The sequence below is a fragment of the Girardinichthys multiradiatus genome, chromosome 9 (assembly GCF_021462225.1).
Source record: "Girardinichthys multiradiatus isolate DD_20200921_A chromosome 9, DD_fGirMul_XY1, whole genome shotgun sequence".
NCBI lineage: Eukaryota > Metazoa > Chordata > Actinopteri > Cyprinodontiformes > Goodeidae > Girardinichthys > Girardinichthys multiradiatus.
In genome coordinates this window covers 40,264,135-40,286,574 of record NC_061802.1, presented here as the reverse complement: position 1 = coordinate 40,286,574, position 22,440 = coordinate 40,264,135, and the positions used below count along the sequence as shown (strand labels likewise).

At 39.1% G+C, this 22,440-nt stretch overlaps 2 protein-coding genes across 2 annotated transcripts in view; one reads left to right on the top strand and one right to left on the bottom strand.

Annotated features, from left to right (window-relative positions):
• Positions 1–5,904: 5,904 nt before the first annotated feature.
• atp1b1a (ATPase Na+/K+ transporting subunit beta 1a) lies at positions 5,905–16,100 on the top strand. Its single transcript, XM_047374370.1, has 6 exons — positions 5,905–6,136; positions 11,487–11,615; positions 12,866–13,021; positions 13,266–13,450; positions 14,561–14,644; positions 14,755–16,100. The coding sequence occupies exons 1-6, from the start codon at positions 6,043–6,045 to the stop codon at positions 15,013–15,015; spliced, it is 909 nt and encodes a 302-aa protein (XP_047230326.1). The 5' UTR covers positions 5,905–6,042; the 3' UTR covers positions 15,016–16,100.
• nme7 (NME/NM23 family member 7) overlaps positions 16,036–22,440 on the bottom strand; it is a 33,456-nt gene continuing 27,051 nt past the window's right edge. The window contains exons 11-12 of the mRNA XM_047374367.1: positions 17,695–17,802; positions 16,036–16,175 (exon numbers count right to left, since the gene is read on the bottom strand). Of these exons, the coding sequence (XP_047230323.1) occupies positions 16,143–16,175; positions 17,695–17,802 (141 nt within the window). The 3' untranslated portion in view covers positions 16,036–16,142. The remainder of the gene's footprint in view (positions 16,176–17,694; positions 17,803–22,440) is intronic.

Sequence of the window (22,440 nt, the reverse complement as noted above, 5' to 3'; positions counted from 1 at the left end):
ACTGCAGGGCGTCCAGCAGGGGGCCTGTGATGTCCTTCAGGTACTTCAACACAAGTCATTGAAAGTATTTCATGACCACAGACATCAAGGTGACAGCCCCGTAGCCATTTCATGCCATGATAGTGCTTTTTTTGGGGACCAGGATGATGGCGGAGTGTTTGAAGCATAAAGGGAACCTTACAAAGCTCCAGAGATTTGTTGAAGATCTGAGTAAAGATGGAGGCCAGTTGGTCAACGCAGGTTCTCATGCAACAGGGGTGAGATATTGTCAGGTCCTGGAGCTTTCTGGTCTCCTGATGCTGAAAGAACCTATTTATATCTTCTTCTGAGATCTTAAATACAGGTAGGGTCTCTGAGGAGAGGAGGGTGTATGGTGCATGGGGAGATTTTGTGTTAGAGTGAAATATGGAGTTGGTGGGAGGTGTGAAATGCTGCTTTTCAAACCTGCAGTAGAAGCTGTTAAGGTCGTCTGCCAGACAAGGATTCTGCTCAGGGTGGAGGGATGGGATCCCGTAGACAGTGAGATTTTTGGCCAATTGAAACTGCTGCTGCGTCTTTCGCAGACAAGCTGTTTTTTAGCTTCTCATTGTAGCTTCTCTTAGCTACCATGATTGCCTTGGTCGATTCGTTCCTGGCCAGCTTATACACGGCCCGGTCTCCACTGCTGTAAGCCCATTTACTGTAAAATGCTGGAAAGCTTATGGGAAACCCAGTGTGTTGTTGATCACTCAGTGTATAATGTGATTGTGCTAAGACCTCCTCATCCACCTGTAATACAGGATGACATAGAGGTCAACACACACAGAGAGGCTCACTATATGATAAAGGTCAATCATGTGGCCCCAAAGGTGGAACTTGTTATTTAGAGAGATAAAAAGAAAAACAGTGCAGAGGGAAGGAGAAGTGTGAGAGCATCATGTTGTGTCAGATAATCTAAAAACCAAATCTGAATGCTCTAAAGAAACTTGTTGATAATATACCATATATTGACCTCCTTTTCCTTTGGCCAACACTCTAGTGTATTTGTTAATATAAAAGCAATTGTGGATTTTTTAAAAGTTTGAAATATTTGGATATATTTTATTTTTATTAAGATTTTGTATTTTTTGCAGTACTAGTGGCATTTATTTTGTCATTTTTCTTTTTTGGAAAGGTAGACAGGAAATGGTCAAAGAGAAGGGGAAGACATACAGCACAGGTCGTCGTGGCTGGGACTCAAGCCAACGGACAGCTGTGTCGAGGGCCGAAGCGTTTCTATAGATAGGTTGACCGCTTTACAGCTGCGCCAGAGGCGTGCCCAAATAATCGGATTTTGACAACAAGTTATACTAAGCCAAAGTAAAATAAAGGATTTTTCTTATTTACTGCATCCAGTTGTTAAGGATAGGGAAACATCTAAGAATGTTTTGAAGTACAATGAGTCACAGTTACACATATATTGTCATTAGATGTAGACAATTATATAACGAGACACAAGCAGGTATTGATAATGTTGTCAGGTTGAAGTGAAGTTATTTGCATCTTACTATTATAATATTCAGTAAGTTCAGAGTAAGTTTTCCAACTGTAAGGAAGCATTTTCAGCTGCAAAAGGCACATTTAATAATCATTTTAATAATTTACAAAGGCAGGATATTGTAAGAATTCAGTTTTATGTGGTGCAGATGTCATACTCAGGTTTGATTATATTTTCTTGCCAAAAACAACCAAAAAAATGAATACATTTAAAATAAATTCTGATATGGCTTTTCAGGTAGTTTAGTTTCTGCTTACACCATGACTCATTTGAAAATGGAGTACCACTTTTTAAGAACAAAGGCATTTTTGCTTCATCAGTTCCTATCCACTGAGGTGTTAAAGATTCAGTGGAGAATGCTTCTTGCCCTCCAGCCAGCTGCATAGTTGTTGACCAGCTCCAGTCCTACTCACACACTGCATACCAGATTGCCTCCACAACCTGTCTCAGAATGCTGCACCTCCTGGAAATCTTGGCAAAGCCTTGATCTACGTAAACAGTGAGCTGCTATGTTATCGCTACAGAATCAATAGTATTACAAAAAAGTGTTTTACATTGTTTACTTTTTAAGGTGCGAAAACAGAAAGGCATATAATACAGTTTTCTTCTCTGAATATAATTATTGATTATTCAGACAACATGAGCAAAAAAAAATCTAATTTAATAAAACATAATTTATTAATCTGAAACAAACATTTTTATAGAATGCCCCCCATCCATCCTAAGATAATAGTTTGCTGAACCACCTCCTACAAGAAGGTACACTCCACCCCAATGTCAAGTCTTTAGCAGACTTTAACAAGCTTGCCCTATTTTACCTCTATTCGTCTTCCCATGAACTCTAACCAACTTCATTGCACCTTCAGAAAATAAAATCCCCACAACATGATGCTGCTTCCTCCATGTTTCAACTTGGTCATGGTGTGACCAAGGTGTGACCATTCAACAGGGTGGATGATGTGAAATGTTGGTTTTCCTCCATGCATAGCATTTGCCTGTAGGCCAAAATGATCAATTTCATCTCTGACCAAAGCATCTTCTTCCACGTTTACTGTGTCCCCTACAGGGCTTGTAGCTTCGTTCACCTCTCACATAAAGGCCAAATCTGTGGAGTACATGATAGTTGTCCTGTTGACAGATTCTCCTATCTGAGATGTGGATCTCTTCAGCTCTTTTAGAGTTCCCATGAGCATGTTATTTGTAAAGAGCATGTATCTTCAACTTCACAATCATTCACTACTTTGTTTTAGTCTATCACATGAAATCCTAATAAAATATAGTTTGTGGTTGTACTGTGGCAAAATAATAAATTCATATTTTTGGAAGATACTGTATAGAGGTATAGAGATATGACCCTGCACTGAGAAAAGGTTCTGTTTATTGACACTTACTTGTCATCAAGTCAGCAGGTCAGATACATTTTTAAAGGAATTCCGATAGCACAGTTACATATTTAATTTTTGGTGTTACTTTTAATCTGTTGTCTTTTATTCTTAAGTTAAAAAGGTTATGGATGAACCATGACATAAGGGTTGAGCCATATAATATCTTTTAATTTGATTTGCAATATAGAGAAGCAAAAAGCAATAAGCTTTATTTAAGTTTGGTCTGTCCTCTTGTGAAATGTAGTTTAGTGCAAAAAGTCAACGATGGAATAAATCCTCTTGCGTGAGCAATCATGATGTAACTGTCTTGGTTCCTGGAACAGTGTCATCATTTTGTGACTCATTACCAAGTGCTTTTGAGCTACAGTGCTGATTTCAACCGAACTCTAAATGCTTGAATCAATCACTAACCAACGAATTGAGGCTTCCCAAATTGTTTTCATAGCAACATATTAAAAACTAAAGGGAAAAAGCTATATTTTGCCATATTTACATTCAGGTTTTTTTCGTGTAAGTAAGTTACAAAACAGTTTCATTTTAATGTATTAATTTTAATTCAAAGAATATGGTCATATTTAATGTATTAAAAATATTATTAAAATGTGGGTTTAATGAAATACTTGTACTTGTAATGTAATACTTGCGTACATTTTATTTTGAAAAAGTACTTTTAATCTGACAAACGAACCTTTTTGGAACACATATTCCAATTTGATAGCATAACATTTGATAAAATTAGAACAGTTGCACTATCTACATTGACCACGCCCACCAGAAGATTCTGACCAATCACATTACACTGGTTGGACCTCCACATGTGAAAGAAGTTGTGCCCAGATGGTGTGTTGAAAACAACTTGCAAAACTCAAAAATATTCAGTTCTTGGAGTGAATGTACTGGTATTTAAATGTACCATTTTGTTTCTTAAAAGAAGTCAGAATGTTAGTCATGGCTTTCAAAAAACTGTAATTATTTTCAATAGACTTATTGTATTGTAGCTTTGTTCATTTATACATTTTAAAACATAAAAAATCTGCTTTTTCATGTTATCAAAGTTTGTTTGACACATGTTTAGCTTTAGTCATAAACACACAAGTATCTCTTGATCATCTGTAATAATTGTTGGATACATTTTGTGTATCCGGTAGCCTGTGCAACAGCTCTGTAGATTGTTAAGTAGGCCAACCCCTAGCATTTAGTTAGCATGTCTTCATTAACAAGCACGTTTACTATGGCAAGTTCCAGACTATGAAATTAAAGCATATGAAAAAAATTTTAATGATTATTAAAAATAATTTTGGTTATGTTATAGTTTTAATATAGATACTACCAAATAACAGCATGTTTTCATTTGTTTTAATGTCAGACGGTAGAGTAAGTGTGTCCTGCATGCAGGAAAAAATGCTAACATTAAATGATGCTGATTTTTGACTCGTATTTGTTGTCTATTATGTCTAACGTTGATCTTTTTTATTTGAGTATTTCCATTCTAATCTGTTTTGTGTTGTTAGTGGCACATTTAGAACTTGATAAAAATGGGCTAATGGACTGAGAAGGGCTCTGTGTAGCTTAATGGTTTCGCTCTGTTGACACGGAAAAGACAGGAACAACAAGGCCCCTGGCACCTGTGTTTTCTTTTGTTTTATTTATTTATCTGCAGCTGTCAATGTTTTGGGTACATACATTATGCTTGATACTATTACTGTTATCATTAACATGTGTTCCTATATGTACCTTTTTGTGTGTGTGTGTGTGTAAGGGGTGTTGTTATTGTTTATGGTTATGTAAAATCAATAGCAGGCTACTTTGTTCAATGAAGGTGTAATATTTTTGTATTGTTATCTTGTACTGCAATAAAAACAAATAATTACAAAACAAAATTGGGAAAAAATGGCTAATAAGCTATATAATACAGTTGCTTAAAAGCAGACTACCTCAGACTAGCAATATGTTAACTATTTGTAAGTAACGTAGTTTGTACAAAAACTACCCTTGTTAAAAACCTGAAAGTCATACGATATGATATTTATGCTTTACTTGTGCCCCAAAGCATATGCAACCTCTTTGTACTAAGTGAAGCAAAGCCTCCTTTTATGTCCTAATAGCAGCTGGCTAGCATTTCTTCATTAGCAAGCACGTTTATATGGCAAGTTCCAGACTGTGAAATGAAAACAAACACAAAAAACTAACATGGTTATTGAAAAGAATTTTATTTTGATAGTTTCAATGAGTCATTCAAGTCAAATGTTAAGATGAGTGTGTTCTCTTGAACTTTGGAAACTGTTCACAAATTCCTGTTTGTTGGTCTTCATTGTCTCAACATTGTTCCTTTTATGCATGTTGTTATAGTCTGTTTTTTGTGCAAAATTTATTGGCACGTTTAGATAAAAGAAAAATGGCTTATCAGCTGTCTAATTTTGCTGCCTCGAAGTACTTTATTATTAATTGAGACTAGCAATATGTTGACAGTTTGTAGTAAGCTAGTTGTTACAGAGTTGGAAAGGTAGTAATGAGAAACAATTTACTTCGGTAACATTTTGTACTTCTAAGCGAAGTTTTATTGCTCCATACTTCATACTTGATAAATACTATTTTGATCATTTGGGATAATCCACTCAGGTTTACGTTTAACCATCCATGTTGTCGCATAGTTACACCGCTTTGAACATACAGGGTTGTTTTTATGTCACCAGTGTAGATTAAGGAAACGCTGAGTTGTATCCACAGCCACATTATGGTTTGCAGCATGTAGAACACAGCGGACTGTTTGTCGTAATACAGGTATAGTCTGGACGTTTCCAACCACAGTTGGGTACTTTCTGTGTACCCCATACCTCTGCACGACGATAAAAGTCTCTGTCTGGAACGACCCCTCTACCTCCCGGCTCTCGGTTCGGCTCTTACGCAAAAAGCGGCGGAGGGTTGTGATTTGCTGAGCTGGGCCCTCCCTCTTCGGTGGTAACTTATTACAGGAGTTTACAGGCGGAGCTGCTCCCCGCGAGATAAATTGTGAGTGGTACAATTGGAGGAGTCGGGTACGAAACTGTCCTTTCGTGTTTCCTGTTAAGGACAGTTAACAGTCTCAGCTTTTAAAACTCCGTTACAGAAGGTGAACCGGGGGGGCATTTCTGTGGAGGTAATATGGCTGGAAAGAAAGACAGCGACGGCGGATGGAGGACATTTATATGGAATTCAGAGAAGAGAGAGTTTCTAGGACGAACAGGGGGCAGTTGGCGTAAGTACTCCATGTTCCTTCTTTCCTTCATCGAAGTAAGCTAGACCCCATGTGTTAACGGCTGTCACGAAGGCTGATAAACCCACAGGAGTTCAATGTACTACAGTGGAAACCATTTTTTTCTTCACGTTTCCTCACTCCGCAGACAGCCAGCACCTGTTAGAACACAGTGGCTCTGACATACGGAGTCGTGACTTCGGCTTCAGTGGAGACTGGGGAGAAGTTTCAATGCCAAATCCGTGGCAGACTCAACTGTAACTCCAACGGACAAACACAAAACGAGTTTCCGCTCGATAAGTTTGTCCTGGATGAGGAATAGTGAAAAAAAAATAAGCTGATTAATAAGCTTGATAAACCAATCAACTTTCGCTATGACTGAATGGCATGTTTGCAGTGACAGCTTAATTATTCATCTAGATTCAGATAGGGTTAACTGATAATACATTGTTATAGACAATGATTACCGTAGGCGTAGCCCACTTCGTGCCAGTCAATTATTATTGCCCTTTAAAAAAGGTCATCTTGAAGGACAGATTGTTGTGGGCCAGGGCTGCCCACTAAACGCGTTTGGGCTAAATGTTTGTGGTTTGCTCCATGCTTTCAATGTTTCTCTACCAAGGAGAAGTGAGCGGAAACAGGACATTTCTACAGTTATAAGCGGACGTCTAATTTTGCTAGGCCCCACCTTTCCCTGGGACTCCGGCTTATTAAATCCAACTCTTAATTATTGCTATAGTACTGTTTTCAATACTTTAAGACGGATGGGGAAGCTTAACTAATGCGGTTAAATCTGGGTGAGGATTTGATAGGATAACCAGCAACCGTCACACTGTCGGTCGCTAAACCGTTTTACCTATTAGAAATCGTCTCTTTATTAATTCGGCTCCGATGCGAACCTCAGTCACTCAGTCGGGAACACTGCTGTGCTTGAGCCGATCACGACTCACATGTCTCGTGAGCCGCCCCTCTGTCTCCCAGTCGCTCCCAGTTATATATTTATTTGTCCCCCCTCCTTCTGAAAGACGAGAGTCACTGGCTGGCACGTTCCTCGCCACTATAATGCGCTCATAGCTCCAAGCTTAATGAAAGCCTGAGGTAAACAAGGCTCAGTTTTGGAGGAGACAAGAATCAGTTGTAGACGTTACGCGCCGCGTCACAGCTGGCGCGTGCTGCCCAATGGCGAACTCTTGCTAGCTACTTTTCCTCGGGAGATTTCAACCAGCACGTGTCATTACAGGGCTAATGTTACCAAGCCCGCAGTTACACTCGGTGACTATTCAACCCTTGTTTGTTGTAGGGGAAAGTTACGCCTCATTCACTAAAAGTGTCCACTGTAAGCAACAGGCATGTCTGCGCCCTTCAGTAACCGAAAGGAACCACGGGTTGCATTTAAAATGCCCTGCCTTGCGTAGTTCTAGCTCTTCTGTAGTTTACAACATGTGAACTACTAGGATCTGGCGGTGACCGTCTGAAACATGGCCATGATTTCATTTCTGTATATACATACATGCGCCAAGGCTGCTGCAGTTTTCGTATCCTGAATAGTTTTCTGAGCTTTAGCAAATATGGAGAGAGATCAATGGGGACGGTCCCTTCATAGGACAACACGTTGCAGCAGGCCGGTGGGGGAGGGGCTCTCCATTCAAACTCTGCCTGTCAACCACAGCCAGACTCCCCCTTTCTAGACTCCGCTTCTGAGACTTTTACATGTTCTTGGTCTGTTAAGAGTTGTTCTGAAACTCTGCCGTCAGATTAACCAAAAGCCATATGGGAATTTTTGAGTTTTATTTTGGTGTTTCGTACCTCTGCAGTTTGAGCGTTTCTTTCTGACCATGTATGGATACTATTCCCTTCTGGGACGTTTTGTTCCATCTTTGACAGCTGATGATCTAAAGTAATATTCCATAATCTACTTAGTTTACTGAAAGGAAATGTAACTATATGACTCCAATAAAGATAACGTACCCGCAGCAGGTGGCTTAGGGTTATTTTTGTTTATTCATTGGTCCTTACATGTTATTTCATTAAAGTCGGCTGGTATACACTGGATCCGAACAATAAGTCCAAATAGCATGGAATATAAAACCTTTGGAAAAATATTGCACGCTTAAATTTAAATTTACATAAAGTTAGAACATTTTAGGATTATGACCATAGGTCCTGAAAATACATAAGATAAATAAAGCGGTACACCATGGGGTACACTGTGCAAAATTATTTGTTTACAAAATGGATGGAGGCAGGGACGAATTTGCAACATATACGTATGAAATGGGGGTACAACTTGGCAAAGGGGTGAATAGACCCAGAGCCATCTTATTTAAGTATGTTTCTGAGACAGAATGAAACATTTAGGTTCAATAAAAGTAAAAACAAATCCATATATAAACATATGAAACAGTGAATGGATAAATGTTCAAAGGTTGTCCTTTCATTTGTTAAATTCATGCATAAAAAACTTTAAATGGGTCAGTTAATCGGTCAGCAATCAGAATCTGACTTTTTTCCATGGTTGGCTCTGACCTGATACTGAAACGTCTGAATTTTTTCCCTGTCATTAAACTCATTAATAACAAACAACTCCCACCAGTATGAAACTTTCTGAGTTTTATTAAAAACATGAATAAGTTTAGGGAAATATTCTTTGATTCATAAACCAGGATACTCCTATAATTTCTTCATTTTCTCTCAGATTCAGAATCACTATCTCTATGAAAGGCCAGCAGCACAGCACATTTCTCCCTTGAATATCCCACAGTCCTTAAAAGATGTAATCTGCACCTCAGACCTCCAAGACCACTGGAAATTAGTACAAGTAATGAAAAGCCTGTCCGGTGCATCTCTATAGAACATATTGAGCATATAAGGCTGACTGGGGGGGTGGCCTTTGCCCCAGCTAGTTGTTCTTTGCGGCTTAACTGAGATTTCACGAGTATAGACCAGACCACAAACGTCATTCAGACTTATCTTTTTTTTTTTTTTTTTTTGAGAGAGAGAGAGAACATTTACACAAAAACTGACTTGGGGAGACCTGATTTCCCTGTTTGCCTGAAAGCAAATACACCAGGAGAAAAACAATTTGTTTTGCAAATTCCCCTTACCATCAACATCAGGCACTGAGCGCAACATCTTTATTCCTTTGCCACACTGTTCAGAAAACACTGCACATAACTGCAGTCCTCCACATGTGTGTCAGCGCCTGATATGGCAGCATGTCTTTAGTTACTTCATGACAGGTGCATCACAGAGCTTACTGTGCTGCTCGCTGACATAAGCTCTCCATGCGTTTACTTTAGCAGCAGGTGTGGAGGCAGTTTGCAACATATGAAAGTTAATAATCTGGGCCATCTACCTCTTTTACCGTTTCTAACTCTTGCTGGAGCAGGGGTTTGCCTGCAGAGTGCCTCTGACAGTGCATGATCATATCATATCACCACAAATGTAAGAGCTATTGCGATTAAACACGCGTTGGAACAATATCAGAGCCATCCAGAGACACGAGCAGGGAGGGCCCACCAGCCCGCTCTTTCTCCTGCAGTTCTCTCTGGCTGCAATCTGTTAACCAGAGATATCATTCAGAGGTTCAGCACAAAAACCCACCATACTGGTTTCTGTGAAGGTTAATGTAGACGAGAACCTGGAAGTGGAGGGACATATTTGAAGGCGCACGTGAGGAAGAGGAAAAAGATCTAGCTGTCTCTCAGTTGTGCTATAAAAGAATTGACATGATCTCTGGCAGACACTGTGACTGTTAGTGTGTGGTGGTTACTTCAACATGTTCACAAGGATAAGTTTAGGCATAACAAGACTGACTTATTTCAACTTTTCCTAAGCATTACTTTAAAGAAAGTTCTCCAATCGGTTTTCATAAAATTGATTTGATCGTTGGTCATCTTAGAAGTTTGGAGAGATATCTGACAGTTTTAGCTACCAAGCAGGTTCAAAGTGGACTGATTTAAGGGTGATTAAAAAAAACGCAACTCCCTCCAAGTAACAAGCAGCCGACAGTGGGTGCACATTGTACCAGTGAAGTATTTCCTCCCCAGTGAGCTTAATGAAGCTCAACCAACAAAGAAAACTCATAAGACTGAGTCCACTACAAGAACATAAATAAGAAGCTCTTTGTTAAAGTACGTGAAGATAGCGTTTAATCCAGGAACCTGTTAGAAGGGACACATTGGGGGTAGGGTGGAGCAGAGGCAGGGTGCTGCCTGAGAGCGAGCGGTGGCGCCTCATAGAGTGACTCATCTTGTTGCACTGGAAGTGCAGCCCTGCAGCCGTTACATAATTAGAGTAACATTTGAATCAGCCTGTAAGGGGGGAATAGCCTGATAGGCTGAAATTATGAAGATACTCCTTTCTCCTTCAGCTTAAAAAAAACAAGGAACGCTAAAAGGCAATTTTAGAGAAATAAAATGTTTATTTTTTCTCAGACCTTGTGCAAGGTCAAGGTTTATAAATCGGAGGTGCTGTTAAACGCTTCTCTAAGCTCATAAAACAACATAAGCATTTAAGAGCTACAGTTAGAAATTATTTGGCCTTCCTTAATTAATAAAATAGCTGCTGATTACACTTGCACCATAAATCAAATCAGAATCATCACCGTAATAACAACGTGTAAACAGACATGTTTGGATGCTATATTTTCTAGGATATTATATTTTAAATGCCATGATTTCAGTTTTGGATGGCAAAAATGGAGTTGACCAGTTATGATTACCTTTTCCTCCATTGGTTCCCACACCCACATAGATTGAGTAATGGGAGAAGTGGGAAGAAAGTGGGTATTTATTGCAATCAGTGGTGTCACTGGTATCAGCACAATATTTAACAATAATATCACAACTGCATGTTTTCCTTATTTGGTGCAGGTATACTACAGATACATCAGTCAGTGCACACAACTGACTACGTCTGTTTGACATTCTCAATAGAGATGCACTGATCAGGCTTTTATAGCCGATTTCTTCGTGGTCTTACCTACTGAATTAATGTTATTGATCCCTAAACACTATAAAACCTAAAATAAAATTAGCTGCTGAAGGTTGTGAATAGCTCTGAATCCAACAGCAGAGGAAGGAATGATAACTTGTTCCCCATTTAAGCATCAGAGCATCTAGTCATAACTTTTATGACTTCAGTTTAGCTCAGAAAAGTGCATTGAAGTACACCAGCTGCTGGATAATGCATTGATAGTCTGAACGTTGTTGAAGGTTTTTGGTTTAAATCTAGTATTTGCACCTTTCAATCACCAGTCAGAACAGATCAATTGAAAACGGTTCTATTGTGATCCCTGGGTGATTGACTGATGCATCTCTAACTATCAGTGGCTTCTTTTTCTCTCTTTCAGTTAAAATCTTCCTGTTCTACGTGATTTTCTATGGATGCTTGGCTGGAATTTTCATCGGGACCATTCAGGCCTTGCTACTGACCTTAAATGAGTACAAACCCACCTACCAGGACAGAGTTGCCCCCCCAGGTAAAGGCAACTTTCTCACCTTCCTTGAACACTAGCTTGAATGAGTGATCTGATGTGGCTGAGAACGGTGTGAACGGCTGGGTGTCACACTGATCAGAAATGGCTGCAGTTGTGGGAGGTTCTCCTTTAGAAATAAAGTGCCTGTTTAGGTGTGCCTTTAAGCAGCTACTCTGTCAGGAGTCTTCCTGACCTCGAATAGGTTCAGCCATTTTGTCCTTCACTCCTCTCAGCCAGTCAATGGTTACCCCCTCAGGCTGCAGGGGACTGAAACGATCTGTATGTGCTCTGATTAAGAGTCACGGCAGCCTGGTTTACATGGTTCACAGCCTTGTTGAACATGGTTTAGAGTTTAATAAATTAGTTTCTCATCCCCAAATTAAGCTTCAAAATGATATTTTATTACCCTTTTCTTCTGAGGGTAAACATTTATAACCTGGACATCATAAAAGCCTGCTGCTGTTACATTACAGTCATTTGGAAATTTTCTGCAAGCTTTTTTTTTTTTTTGGTAGGTGCCAAGCCCCCATCATGTTGTGCCAACATTTGTTTGTGCAGCACATGCTTCAGCCTTGGTGGTATTTTTAGCAGCCATTGTAGATGGCTGGCTTCGTTTTCCTGACACTATAAACCAAGACTGCTGAAAATCAGAGATCAACAAAGTCTAGCAGAAAGTGTGAAGAAACGGTGAGCTGAGGCAAGTTTCCACTAGATGCACAAACAAGGAAGCAGAGGCTTTTTTTTTTCTGAGCCCAACCCGCCTCCCACTCTGGGGCTAAAAGTTTCCATTGTGAGAGAGCCACACGTGAGAGTTGAGGGGTGGGGGCAGGGGACTGGTGAACTTTCACAAGTGAGATTCTGATGCTCTTTTCTTACCGGCTCTTGCTTAAGTATAAGCCAACAAATAAATCCACCAGGCAGTAAAAAAAGAGGAAAGGTTCATGAATGTTACATTGTCTCTGACTGGTGTAAAAACTCATCTCATCGTCCTGTACCACGCCTCGCCTTGTGCACGAGGTCTATGGAAAATTACCACTCCCAAGAGCTGTCAGAGACCGTCCGAGGAAAATCCCCGAGACCCATTGTCTTAAAATTCAGAGCAGAAACTTGCTACGGCTTTTCTTCCCTTTCATCACTAACCATTAATTAAAAAAATTTCTAAAGCGTTTTTGTTTTTTATTTCTTTTTAAACGTATTGGTTATAATTGTCACTGTTTTCATTTTTCTTATGCAAACAACATGATGTTTTTCAGGCCTGTCACACACACCCCGCTCCGAAAAATCTGAAATCTATTTCGAAAAGAGTAACAACTCTACATATAAGAAGTACATCGACAGCATGGCGGCGTTTCTGAAGCAATATGATTTAACGAGACAGATTGATGAAATGAAATATGAGGATTGTGGAGGCAAGTATTTTCAGATTGTCACACTCTTTTGTTGATTCCTGACTGGCATGTAGTGAAAACTATTAAGATTGATCAGTTGTTGTGGTTTCTATTTCATTTGGTAATACATATATCTCTGTGTAAAGAAAACTCACTTTTTTCACGAAAACAATAACCTCTTTTTTCCATGTAAACATTAGGAATCTGAAGGTGTTTCTGGATTTAATGTGGTTTTGTGGCGGGTTGATTGCTTTACTATTTGCAGACGTTGCAGCGCCATACAAAGACCGCGGAAATCTGGAAAGTGAACTAGGACAGAGGAAAAGTTGCCGTTTCGACAGAAAGTTGCTTAAGAGCTGCTCCGGGTTGGATGACACTTCTTTTGGCTTTAAGGAGGGAAAGCCATGCCTTATTGTCAAGCTCAACAGGATTGTCAATTTCAGACCAAAGGTACATGTCATGTGCATGAAGCCGCTGATAAAATAATTATTGTTTTAACAGGGGGTAGACCAAAACATACTGGAGGTTACAGAATCTAAAGTCAGCAACAATATAAGTTGCTATCTCAAGGTAAAATGTTCTTTTTACTTTTGCTGCTGGTTTATTTCCCACTGAAACAAGCTCGCTACTTAAGTAGGAAGCGTTTGCTTGAAGCAGAAAGGCCTGAACAGTTAGACTATAAATGAAACTACAAAGCATAGGAGCGGTGTTTCATGATACCAAATAACTGGACCAGGCAGACTTTTATTCCTGTGGGACTGACGTGAGGCAAAAAAACCACATAAGAACCAAACAAAGACTGGTTGGAGATTCAGCTCTTAGGTTGCAGTATGTCCAGAGGGAATGTAGAAAACCATAGTAGCTTCCATGCTATCTTCATAATTGCAGTATAAAGCTGTTAGTACAGCTTTTCTATTAGTCTTATCCTGATGAAAAGTACTATAAGCATTAATTTGCTCAAAGTAACACAGTCAACATTTTTAAACTAAAGGTTCTTAAAGGTAATTTACAATTCACGTGATACATTTGAAAGTACAAGAAAGCAAATTGGCAAGAAACAAATACTGAAAATTGATAAGAGCACTTGGGGAGATTGTTTCAAATGGTTGTGGGAAAGAAAGTTAGTGTGTTTTCCATGCAGTACGGTTTCTAATTCCTATTCAGATAGTTGTCAGAAACAGGTTTTACCTAAAGGGAAAAACCCACCAACAATAAACATGAAAGGAACAAGTTTCACATACACAATATGTGTCAGATGTTCCTATAGGTGCACTGAAGCTGCAGAAGATCAATGATCTAAAGGTCATCAAAACAGAGCAGGTTGATTAGAATGAATTTAGACATCTGTAGGTGTCACTTGAAGCATGGTACTACTTCATATTCCCAAATGCTTTGTACAATTGGCGATAGAATTTTAAAAACATTTCTTGGATGTGTTCAATTATTCTGCATCTGTTTGTTTTTCAAGGCTGAATTTGGTTGAATTTGAATTTTGTTTCTGCAAACGTAGCAAAAAGCCAGTTTAGGGTGTGGTTCATCAACTGGTGCTTCTGTCTTTAGACTCCTTCCAGCAATGATTCACTTCCAGAAGGTCTGAAGGGCAAATCCTTTGATAACCTCATCCCCATTTACTGCAAGAATAAGGTATGTTTTATGTGTTTTTCATTGCTACTTTTAAAGGAGACTTGCTGTTAGCAGAATCGGGGCTTCACACTGTTTATTTGTACTAATTCAGTAATTAACCATGTTTACAGAGGGAGGAAGATGAAAGCAAGATTGGAGAGATCAAGTACTATGGCCTCGGGGGACCTGGCTTCCCTCTCCAGTACTACCCCTACTACGGCAAACGGCTCCAGCCCCAGTACCTGCAGCCTCTGGTGGCCATCCAATTCACCAACCTCACCATGGGAGAGGAGCTCCGCATCGAGTGCAAAGTGTACGGCGACAACATTGACTACAACGAGAAGGACCGCTATCAGGGACGCTTTGACGTGAAGTTCACAGTGAAGTCATGACCTCAAGCACGATGAGCGCAAACTAAACGTAGAGAGATATTCAAGAGTTCAGATAAAACACCACTAGTCTTTGAACATTCATTATTTACAGGACCTACACTTAATCTGTGTGCTTTACACTAGCTTTTCTGTGTTTCTGTCCCGAGTTAGAATGTAAAAAACAAAAAAGTAGCAATAGCAAATATTTATTCTACTGTAAATGAAAAAAAACAAAACAATCCTTGAGCTATGGGATGTTCATCAATTACTGTAAAACTGCAGTTTCACTACTGATGTGTAGCGAGTTGTGTCTCTGTCCCCATGGTGTTTCATCCTAACGTGGTTTCTATATATTTTTGAAGTGTCCAGAGTTTGTAGGCTAGTCCTGTTGTGATCTCTGTCTTATGTCTGCTTTAGTGGTCCAAGGTGTGTGTGTGCGCGCTCGCTTGCAGGCGTCTGTAGTTCATGTGAGTGCGTGGAGTGTTTGTCAATGTGCTCAGACTAACTGAAATACTAGGATGGTACTCTGAACCTTTAAGGCCCATGTGTGAGTAGATGACTGCGCTCCATCTTGTGTTTTTATGCATTTCCTTATTCAAGTTTGCTGTAGAATCTGTTTATTCACTTTTTGTTTAGCTTCACAGTTAGATAGGTTTAGATGAAGTTTCTGTTTGAGACTCTTAACATCTCTTCGTTCTTAATTCATAGTGTAAAGCTTTGTGGGTCCAGCCTAAGAAGACTGTCACCTCCATGGAAACCGTGGCAACTCAGTGCTTTGAAATCTGTTTTGCTGGAGACGTCACGTTCCGTGATGTAACTTACTATTGAATGTTTTAGCCATTTTCATAATGGAAGAATTTTATATTTATGCAGTTGTACATTTTTTTTTCAATGTGTGATGTGTATGAATCCAATACCAAAGTCGCTGGTCTAAAAGTTAGAGAAAATCAGAAGCAATGCAGTATCCCGTGTAATAAGATGTTTTTAGTGGGTGTGAAAAATACTTAATTCAATGTTTAAGATCAAAACACATGTCAGGAGTCTGATCTTGTCACTTTATTTAATCTGGACAAGGCTGAAACAATAAACAGAAAAATGAGACAACAGTGAAGTCCTTGAGTGTTTGAAGTGTGTCTCGTCCTTTGCTTTCATCCATCCAAAATCTTGAAGAAATATTGCACCTGGATAAAAAATATTTATAGTTACGATACAGTGGTGTATTTTTTTCCACAGATAAATGTATACGGTCAGTGAAGATACAGCTGGGAAATGAAATACAGATTTTAACTGCAGGGTTTGACAAGGTAGAGTTATTAAGGTAACAGAAAAAAAAACCCAGCCTGTTTTGCTTTGCACTGATGACATCATAAGAGGCACAATAATTAGGCCAATCAGATGGCATTACACAGCTGAACAGCTGATTTCTACATAGATTCTGAGTTTCATCCTGATGCTCAACAAGGACATTTGTCAATAATAAAAACATGGAAGCAGTTTGCATCCAAGTTTTTTTTAACTGATAAGTTACCCTGAAATTAATGCAGCGTTCTCACACACAGCTTAAACATTTTGACGCAGTTGTCCAAGCAAATAACTGAACGAGGAATCAAAATAATTGAAGGAAGAGGAAAAAACAAAAATATAAATGGATGAACCTAAAAGGGCTCAGTTTCCTTATGCCTCTTGTGATGTCATCAAAGGCATGTAGAAGCTTGTTTTTGGGAGCAAAGATTGAATCTTCATTAAATAACATTTTAAACACAATCTGGTTAGCAGATTTAAAGAAAATATATCACAGAATCATCTGAATAATTTTCCGTGTCTAACGTGCCCCAGGTGTCTGACATCAGACGCAGTAACACTCAACCCTCTCCTCTGTACAAGCCCTTTCCTGGTCATTCTGTTCCAGTCTTGGGAAAATGGCAGCTCAGTCAGCCACAAGCTAATATTTAACAAGGAAGCATTTGTCCAGGGTACAGATCAGGAGTTCTCCTGAACAATGACGTCCGATTGGTCAGACCCACTCCCTGCGAAACAATGGTTTTGTTTCAAATTCCTCTGCCACTCTTGTTCTCCTCAAAACCAGCGTGATCTAAGGTTGCCCCGGCCCACAGAGCGGAGTCATGGGACTTGTCTAAAGACGTAGCTTCACAGAGTTGAGGGGGCTTTGTTCTTGGCTAAAGGCAAGGTAGCTGTTTATGCACAGGCCGTGAGACAATAGGGAGACTTCTTTGTTGGGTGAGAACAGCTATGCAGATGGAAACGTGTAGGAGTGACATACAGTGTCTGGCAAAAGTATTCACACCCCTTGAATTTTGTTTCTGCTTGTCATGTTACAGCCACACGTCATTGTATTTTGTTAGTTTTGTCAGACGAACACAAAGTAGTGAATAATTTTGAACAGGAAGAAGAGGTATACCAATTATTTTACGAATTTGGCGACTTCTGAAGGCAGCTGGTTACACTGGATTTTATTTAGGGGTATCATAGTAAAGGGGGCTAAATACAGCTGCAGATTTGTATTTGTAGAAAAACTCAGGAAACAATGTGTTTTTAATTTCACAATTATTTGTTAAATTTGTGGGTGTAACGTGACGAAATGTGAAAAACATCAAAGGGTATCAATAGTTTTGCAGCGCCCTGTAGACTGATCACATGATACATTGTGTGTGTGTGTGTGTGTGTGTGTGTATGACCAACCTCCAGACCTCCATCCTCAGGGAGGTCTGTGCAGTGCACCGCGTTTTTCACTTTGTCTTTGCCATAAAGGGCGCGCAGCGTGTTGGGTCGGAGATGCCGTGCAATTTCCTGTTTTAATGAAAACATCGTTATAACAATCGTTATATCTCCCCCGATTAACACAAGGACACACTATCCTATTGTCATTCAGCTGTGACTTTCAGCAACAGCCGGTGACACACGCAGCAAACGTCTGTGTCTAAATGTGAAAGCTCCTGTGTGGACGATACAGCTGAGGTTGAAAACTGAACATCCTGTCCTCCTGCCGTGTTAATAAAACTGTGATTACTCAGCAGCGGATCATGTGATTCTGGAGAAGAAGTAAAAAAACAAACACCCTGACACTCAGCAAATCTTTCACAGACTCTATGGGGAGAGTCTGATTATTCGGATTTAAATCAAACATTTTCTTCATTTTATTTACAGCTTACATACGAGCAGCAGGGCAGCTCAATCTTTGGACACATGCACTGCATGACACAGCACCATTTCAAACCATCCTTAAAAGCATTTCCCATATATTCTCAAAATATTTCACCAATCTCCCCTACAGCTGTACAGCTCTTGTATTCTCCTTCTGTTGCTCACACACAGTGAGGACTTTCTTTTGAGACAAAATGATGATTTCATTTCAACATCAGACAGTCCCTAAGGTCAAAGCTGGGCTGTGTTGCCCTGCGCGTCTCCAGGAAATACAAACCTTCCCACAGGGTCAGAGGGAGGAGCAACGTCTAAATAATTCATTTACTAAGAAAGCTGTTGAGTCCTGGGCCATGGAAATCTTGGATAATGTGTAGTAAGACTTTTGAAAAAGTCACGAAAGCCCAAGTAGAGGTGAAGTATTGAATGTTAGGAGTCTGACTGACTTGTAGCTGGAAAACATGTTCCTGTACCCTCCAACACAAACAAAAGGCCGGAAAGAGACTTAAGGTCATAAATGTAGCAACCAAAGAAATTCACTGACCCTAAAGAAATCTAACCTGGTCCAACGGAAAAACAAAGATGGAGGCTTCAAGGACTTCAGGATGTGACATTCCACCACAAACCACCAGGGTTTATTTTAGTTTGAGACATTGTTGCAATGTCTTTCATCTATTTCATTTTCATTTTCCGTGGTAGGTAAAGTTTTACTGAAGCTCATTGCATTCACCAATGAAAAAAAACCAGACATCTTTTCTCATAATAATGAGATCAGGATCTCGTAATAATGAGAAAGGATGTCATAATTATGAGAAAAGATCTCGTAATAACGACATTCCAGCTTCCAATTCGGGAAACAGTTAAAGGGCAATTCCACCTAATTTTTCATTATCTGGAGCATTTTTATTCTGCTCCAACTCAAAAACTACGGTACTTAGTGGTCCAAATGCCAAAAAAGCACTAATATGGCCCTTTACAGAACTTTCAAAAATCAAATAAAGCTTTCACAAATCCCATATTGTGTTGATTAGATTCTGCTATTAGTGTAGAACAATCTAGTCCAGGTTTGAAGTGTCTAACTACTGTAGTTTTTGAGTTGGAGCAGATTAAAGATGCTCAAGGTAATGAAAAATTAGGTGAAATTGCCATTTAACCGATTGCTGAATCGGAAGCTGCAAAGTAATTACGAGATGTTTTCTCATAATTACAAGATCTCTTCTCATAGTTATGACATCTTAGCTCATAATTATGACATATTATCTCATGATTACGAGATCAGGATCGCATTTATTTCTTAGCATTATGTGATTTCAAACTGCAGCAACATGTTTACCAAAGAAGGATGGGTTAGATAAAGATTTAATGAAATACAAATCATCCATCCATCCATCCATCAATCCATTAATCCATGGAGCCTATCTCCAGCTGTCATTGAACAAGAAGCGTGGTACAGCCTGGACATGTTCCTAGTCCATCACAGGGCAGTGGAAAGACAGACAGACAACTATGTCTGACAGTTATACCTAATGGCAATTTAGAGAGACCAATAACGGTCATGTTTTTAATTAACTGTTGAGTTTTTGGATAATAAATAAATAAAACATTTTATTCATTCTTAAAACTGTGGAAAAGTGACAGAACTTACAGCTAAAAGGTCCCGGGTTCAAAGCCCAGTAGTTTGCAGGTTCTGCCTCTACAAGTGTGGGTTTTTATCGGGTACTCCAGCTTTCTCCTACAGTCCAAAATAATGACTGTTGGGTTAATTGGTCTTTCTAAATTGCCCTGAGGTGTGACTGTCTGCGTGCATGGTTGTCTGACCTGTATGCCTTTACATTGCCTTGTAATGAACTGGTGACCTGTCTAGCGTGTCTTGTCTTCTTGCCCAATGGCCCCTGAATATAGGCACCAGCTCCCCCATGACTATGAAAGGATAAGCAGTTATAGATGATGGATGAATGGATAGATGGATATCACTAAGGTTTGCATACAAGGCAGCCATATTGACATTTGAGGTCAGGTTTGGGAAATAAAAAAATAACAACAAAAAGACTTTTAAAACTTTTAAAACTTCAAACTTGGAATTTTAACTTCTGAGTAAAAATGGACAACATGTTTAAACTGCATCCCTAAACCAACCATGAAGCGTCAATGGAGAAGCCATTTTGGTTTTCTTTCTTTTTCTTTTCAGAACACAAACTGAAAAAGTCCAAGTCTGTTGTATTACTGTTTTAAAATGTCTGTTTAGATGGCAGTACTTACAAAACCTTGTGCTTACCGAGGTGTATTTGTCTGAGAACTATTCCTCTAGACTGATGGTCCTCAGGCTATCGCTCTAGTGCCATTTAAGTACAAGATCCGAATCTATCTAATACTTTGGTTGATTAATTGCACAACTAACAGTGTTTAGATAATGAGCCTTGAGTTCAAATTCCAAGAGGCCATCAAGGGTACTGCACCATAAGCCAAATTTACACAAATTGTAACTCAAAATAATTGCAGTTGCAGATGTTTTACTTCTACACTTTTTTTCTAAAACAAAACAAAAAAATTAATATCATGACATGGGTAAGCATAATAATTATAAGGATTTTAAAATGGATTATGGCTATTTGTTAAAACCATTCATTTCCCTGAAATGCCTGTACCTGTGGCCACAGGTGTTTATGGGTAAGAAGGTAAAAAAGAAGAATCTCCTCATCAATGTTAGGACCTCTTGTACCACTACTGATTGGTGACAAACCTGCATGCAGCAGGCTCCACATGAAGTTCAGCATCCTTCAGATCTGTCCATACACTGGCTCAGAGGAAAAGGAGGAAAATCTACTTAGCAGTAAGAGAGTTTTTGCCAAGCACTGCTCCCTGTAACTATATTCTTTAGCTATGAAGGGTTTCTGTTTAAATTTGTTTTAACACATTTCAGTGTAGCAGACCAGTGTTCCTGTAACTGCTACATCTGTGGACAGTAATGACCTAGAAGTCACATGACTGCCCAGAAATGTGTAATGCTTCATGAACTGCTGACCATCTCACCCTACAGAGGTCAGGAAATTGATGTAGAAAAATCTCCACAGTGTTTGGACACACAATCCTGTGAACCATGATTTCCCTCCTTACAGATTTCTTCTGTTTTGTCAGATGTGAATGATTCAGATCAAACAAGTTTTTAAGAGTAAATACAAATATTTAGCATTTACTGATTTCATTTATTAAAGGGAAAAGGCTATCCAAACGCTCAGATTGTCTGCTTCTGTACATAACTAACAACTGGTACCACCAGTTGTTAGTTATAGGGGTTGGTTTAGATAGCTTTAATTCCTTAGCAAATGAAACCAGTAAAATCAGATTTTTGTTAAATTTGTCTAACAGATACATTTGTTTGATAAACAAGTGTGAGAAAAAAGGCAAAAACAGAAGGAAGAGGGGGGCAACATTTTTTTCATGGTACTCTAATGTAAAATCAAATACTTAAAATAAAATTACAGTCAAACACGGCAAAAATCTTTATATAAATATAAAGTCCAGTATTGGACAGTACTTGTCTCTTTTGTTGTCATTCTTTAATGAAAACCTTGGAGTATAATTTTATGTTTGTTTGTAAAGCGTACCGTGCTTTACAAAAGTATTTATATCCCTGATTGAGATGCTGTAGCACGACCTTAAACAAGCCATTCAAGTGGCTGAATTTAAACATTTTGTCTGGTTAAAACCACAAACCTCCATGTATGAAATTTGTATTCAGCCGTCCTGAGTCAATGCTGAACTTTTTGCCTGTTTTCTTTTTTGTAAAAGAAGCAAAAACCAGACAAACTCAATCCCAGTCAGATTAAATGGAGAACATTTGTAAAGAGCAAATTTCAAATCCTGCCATAGGTTCTCAATTGGATTTAGGTCAAGACTTTAACTAAGTTGTTGCAGCACATGAATATGCTCCGACCTATGACCTATGAATGTTTAAAGCAAACCTCCAACCCAGTCCCAAATCTTTTGCTGTTTCTAACAACTTTATTTTTTCCAGGTTTAGAGCCTTTGTTTAGAGCAATTCATCTGCCTATCAGTTGTGACCAGCTTTCCTTTCCCCACTGAAGCAAAACATCCACACAGCATGATGCTGCCACCACCGTGTTTCATAATTAGGATGATGTATTTAGAACATCACTATTTCAGTCAAAACAACTCATATGTAACAGTCTTTGTCTGCCCATAAAGTCTAGGTTTGAGTTTGGTGTCTAACCTCCTATCTCGTCACTCAATGGCCATGCTGCTCAACATGTCATGGAGTGATGAGCA

What these genes read in the sequence shown, in the direction of transcription:
- atp1b1a (XM_047374370.1), top strand. Translation starts at nt 6,043, where the DNA reads ATGGCTGGAAAGAAAGACAGCGACGGCGGATGGAGGACATTTATATGG. An exon ending in TTGTCAATTTCAGACCAAAG is followed by an intron (nt 13,451 to 14,560) that starts GTACATGTCATG and finishes TTCTGTCTTTAG; the next exon opens with ACTCCTTCCAGCAATGATTC. An exon ending in CCATTTACTGCAAGAATAAG is followed by an intron (nt 14,645 to 14,754) that starts GTATGTTTTATG and finishes CCATGTTTACAG; the next exon opens with AGGGAGGAAGATGAAAGCAA.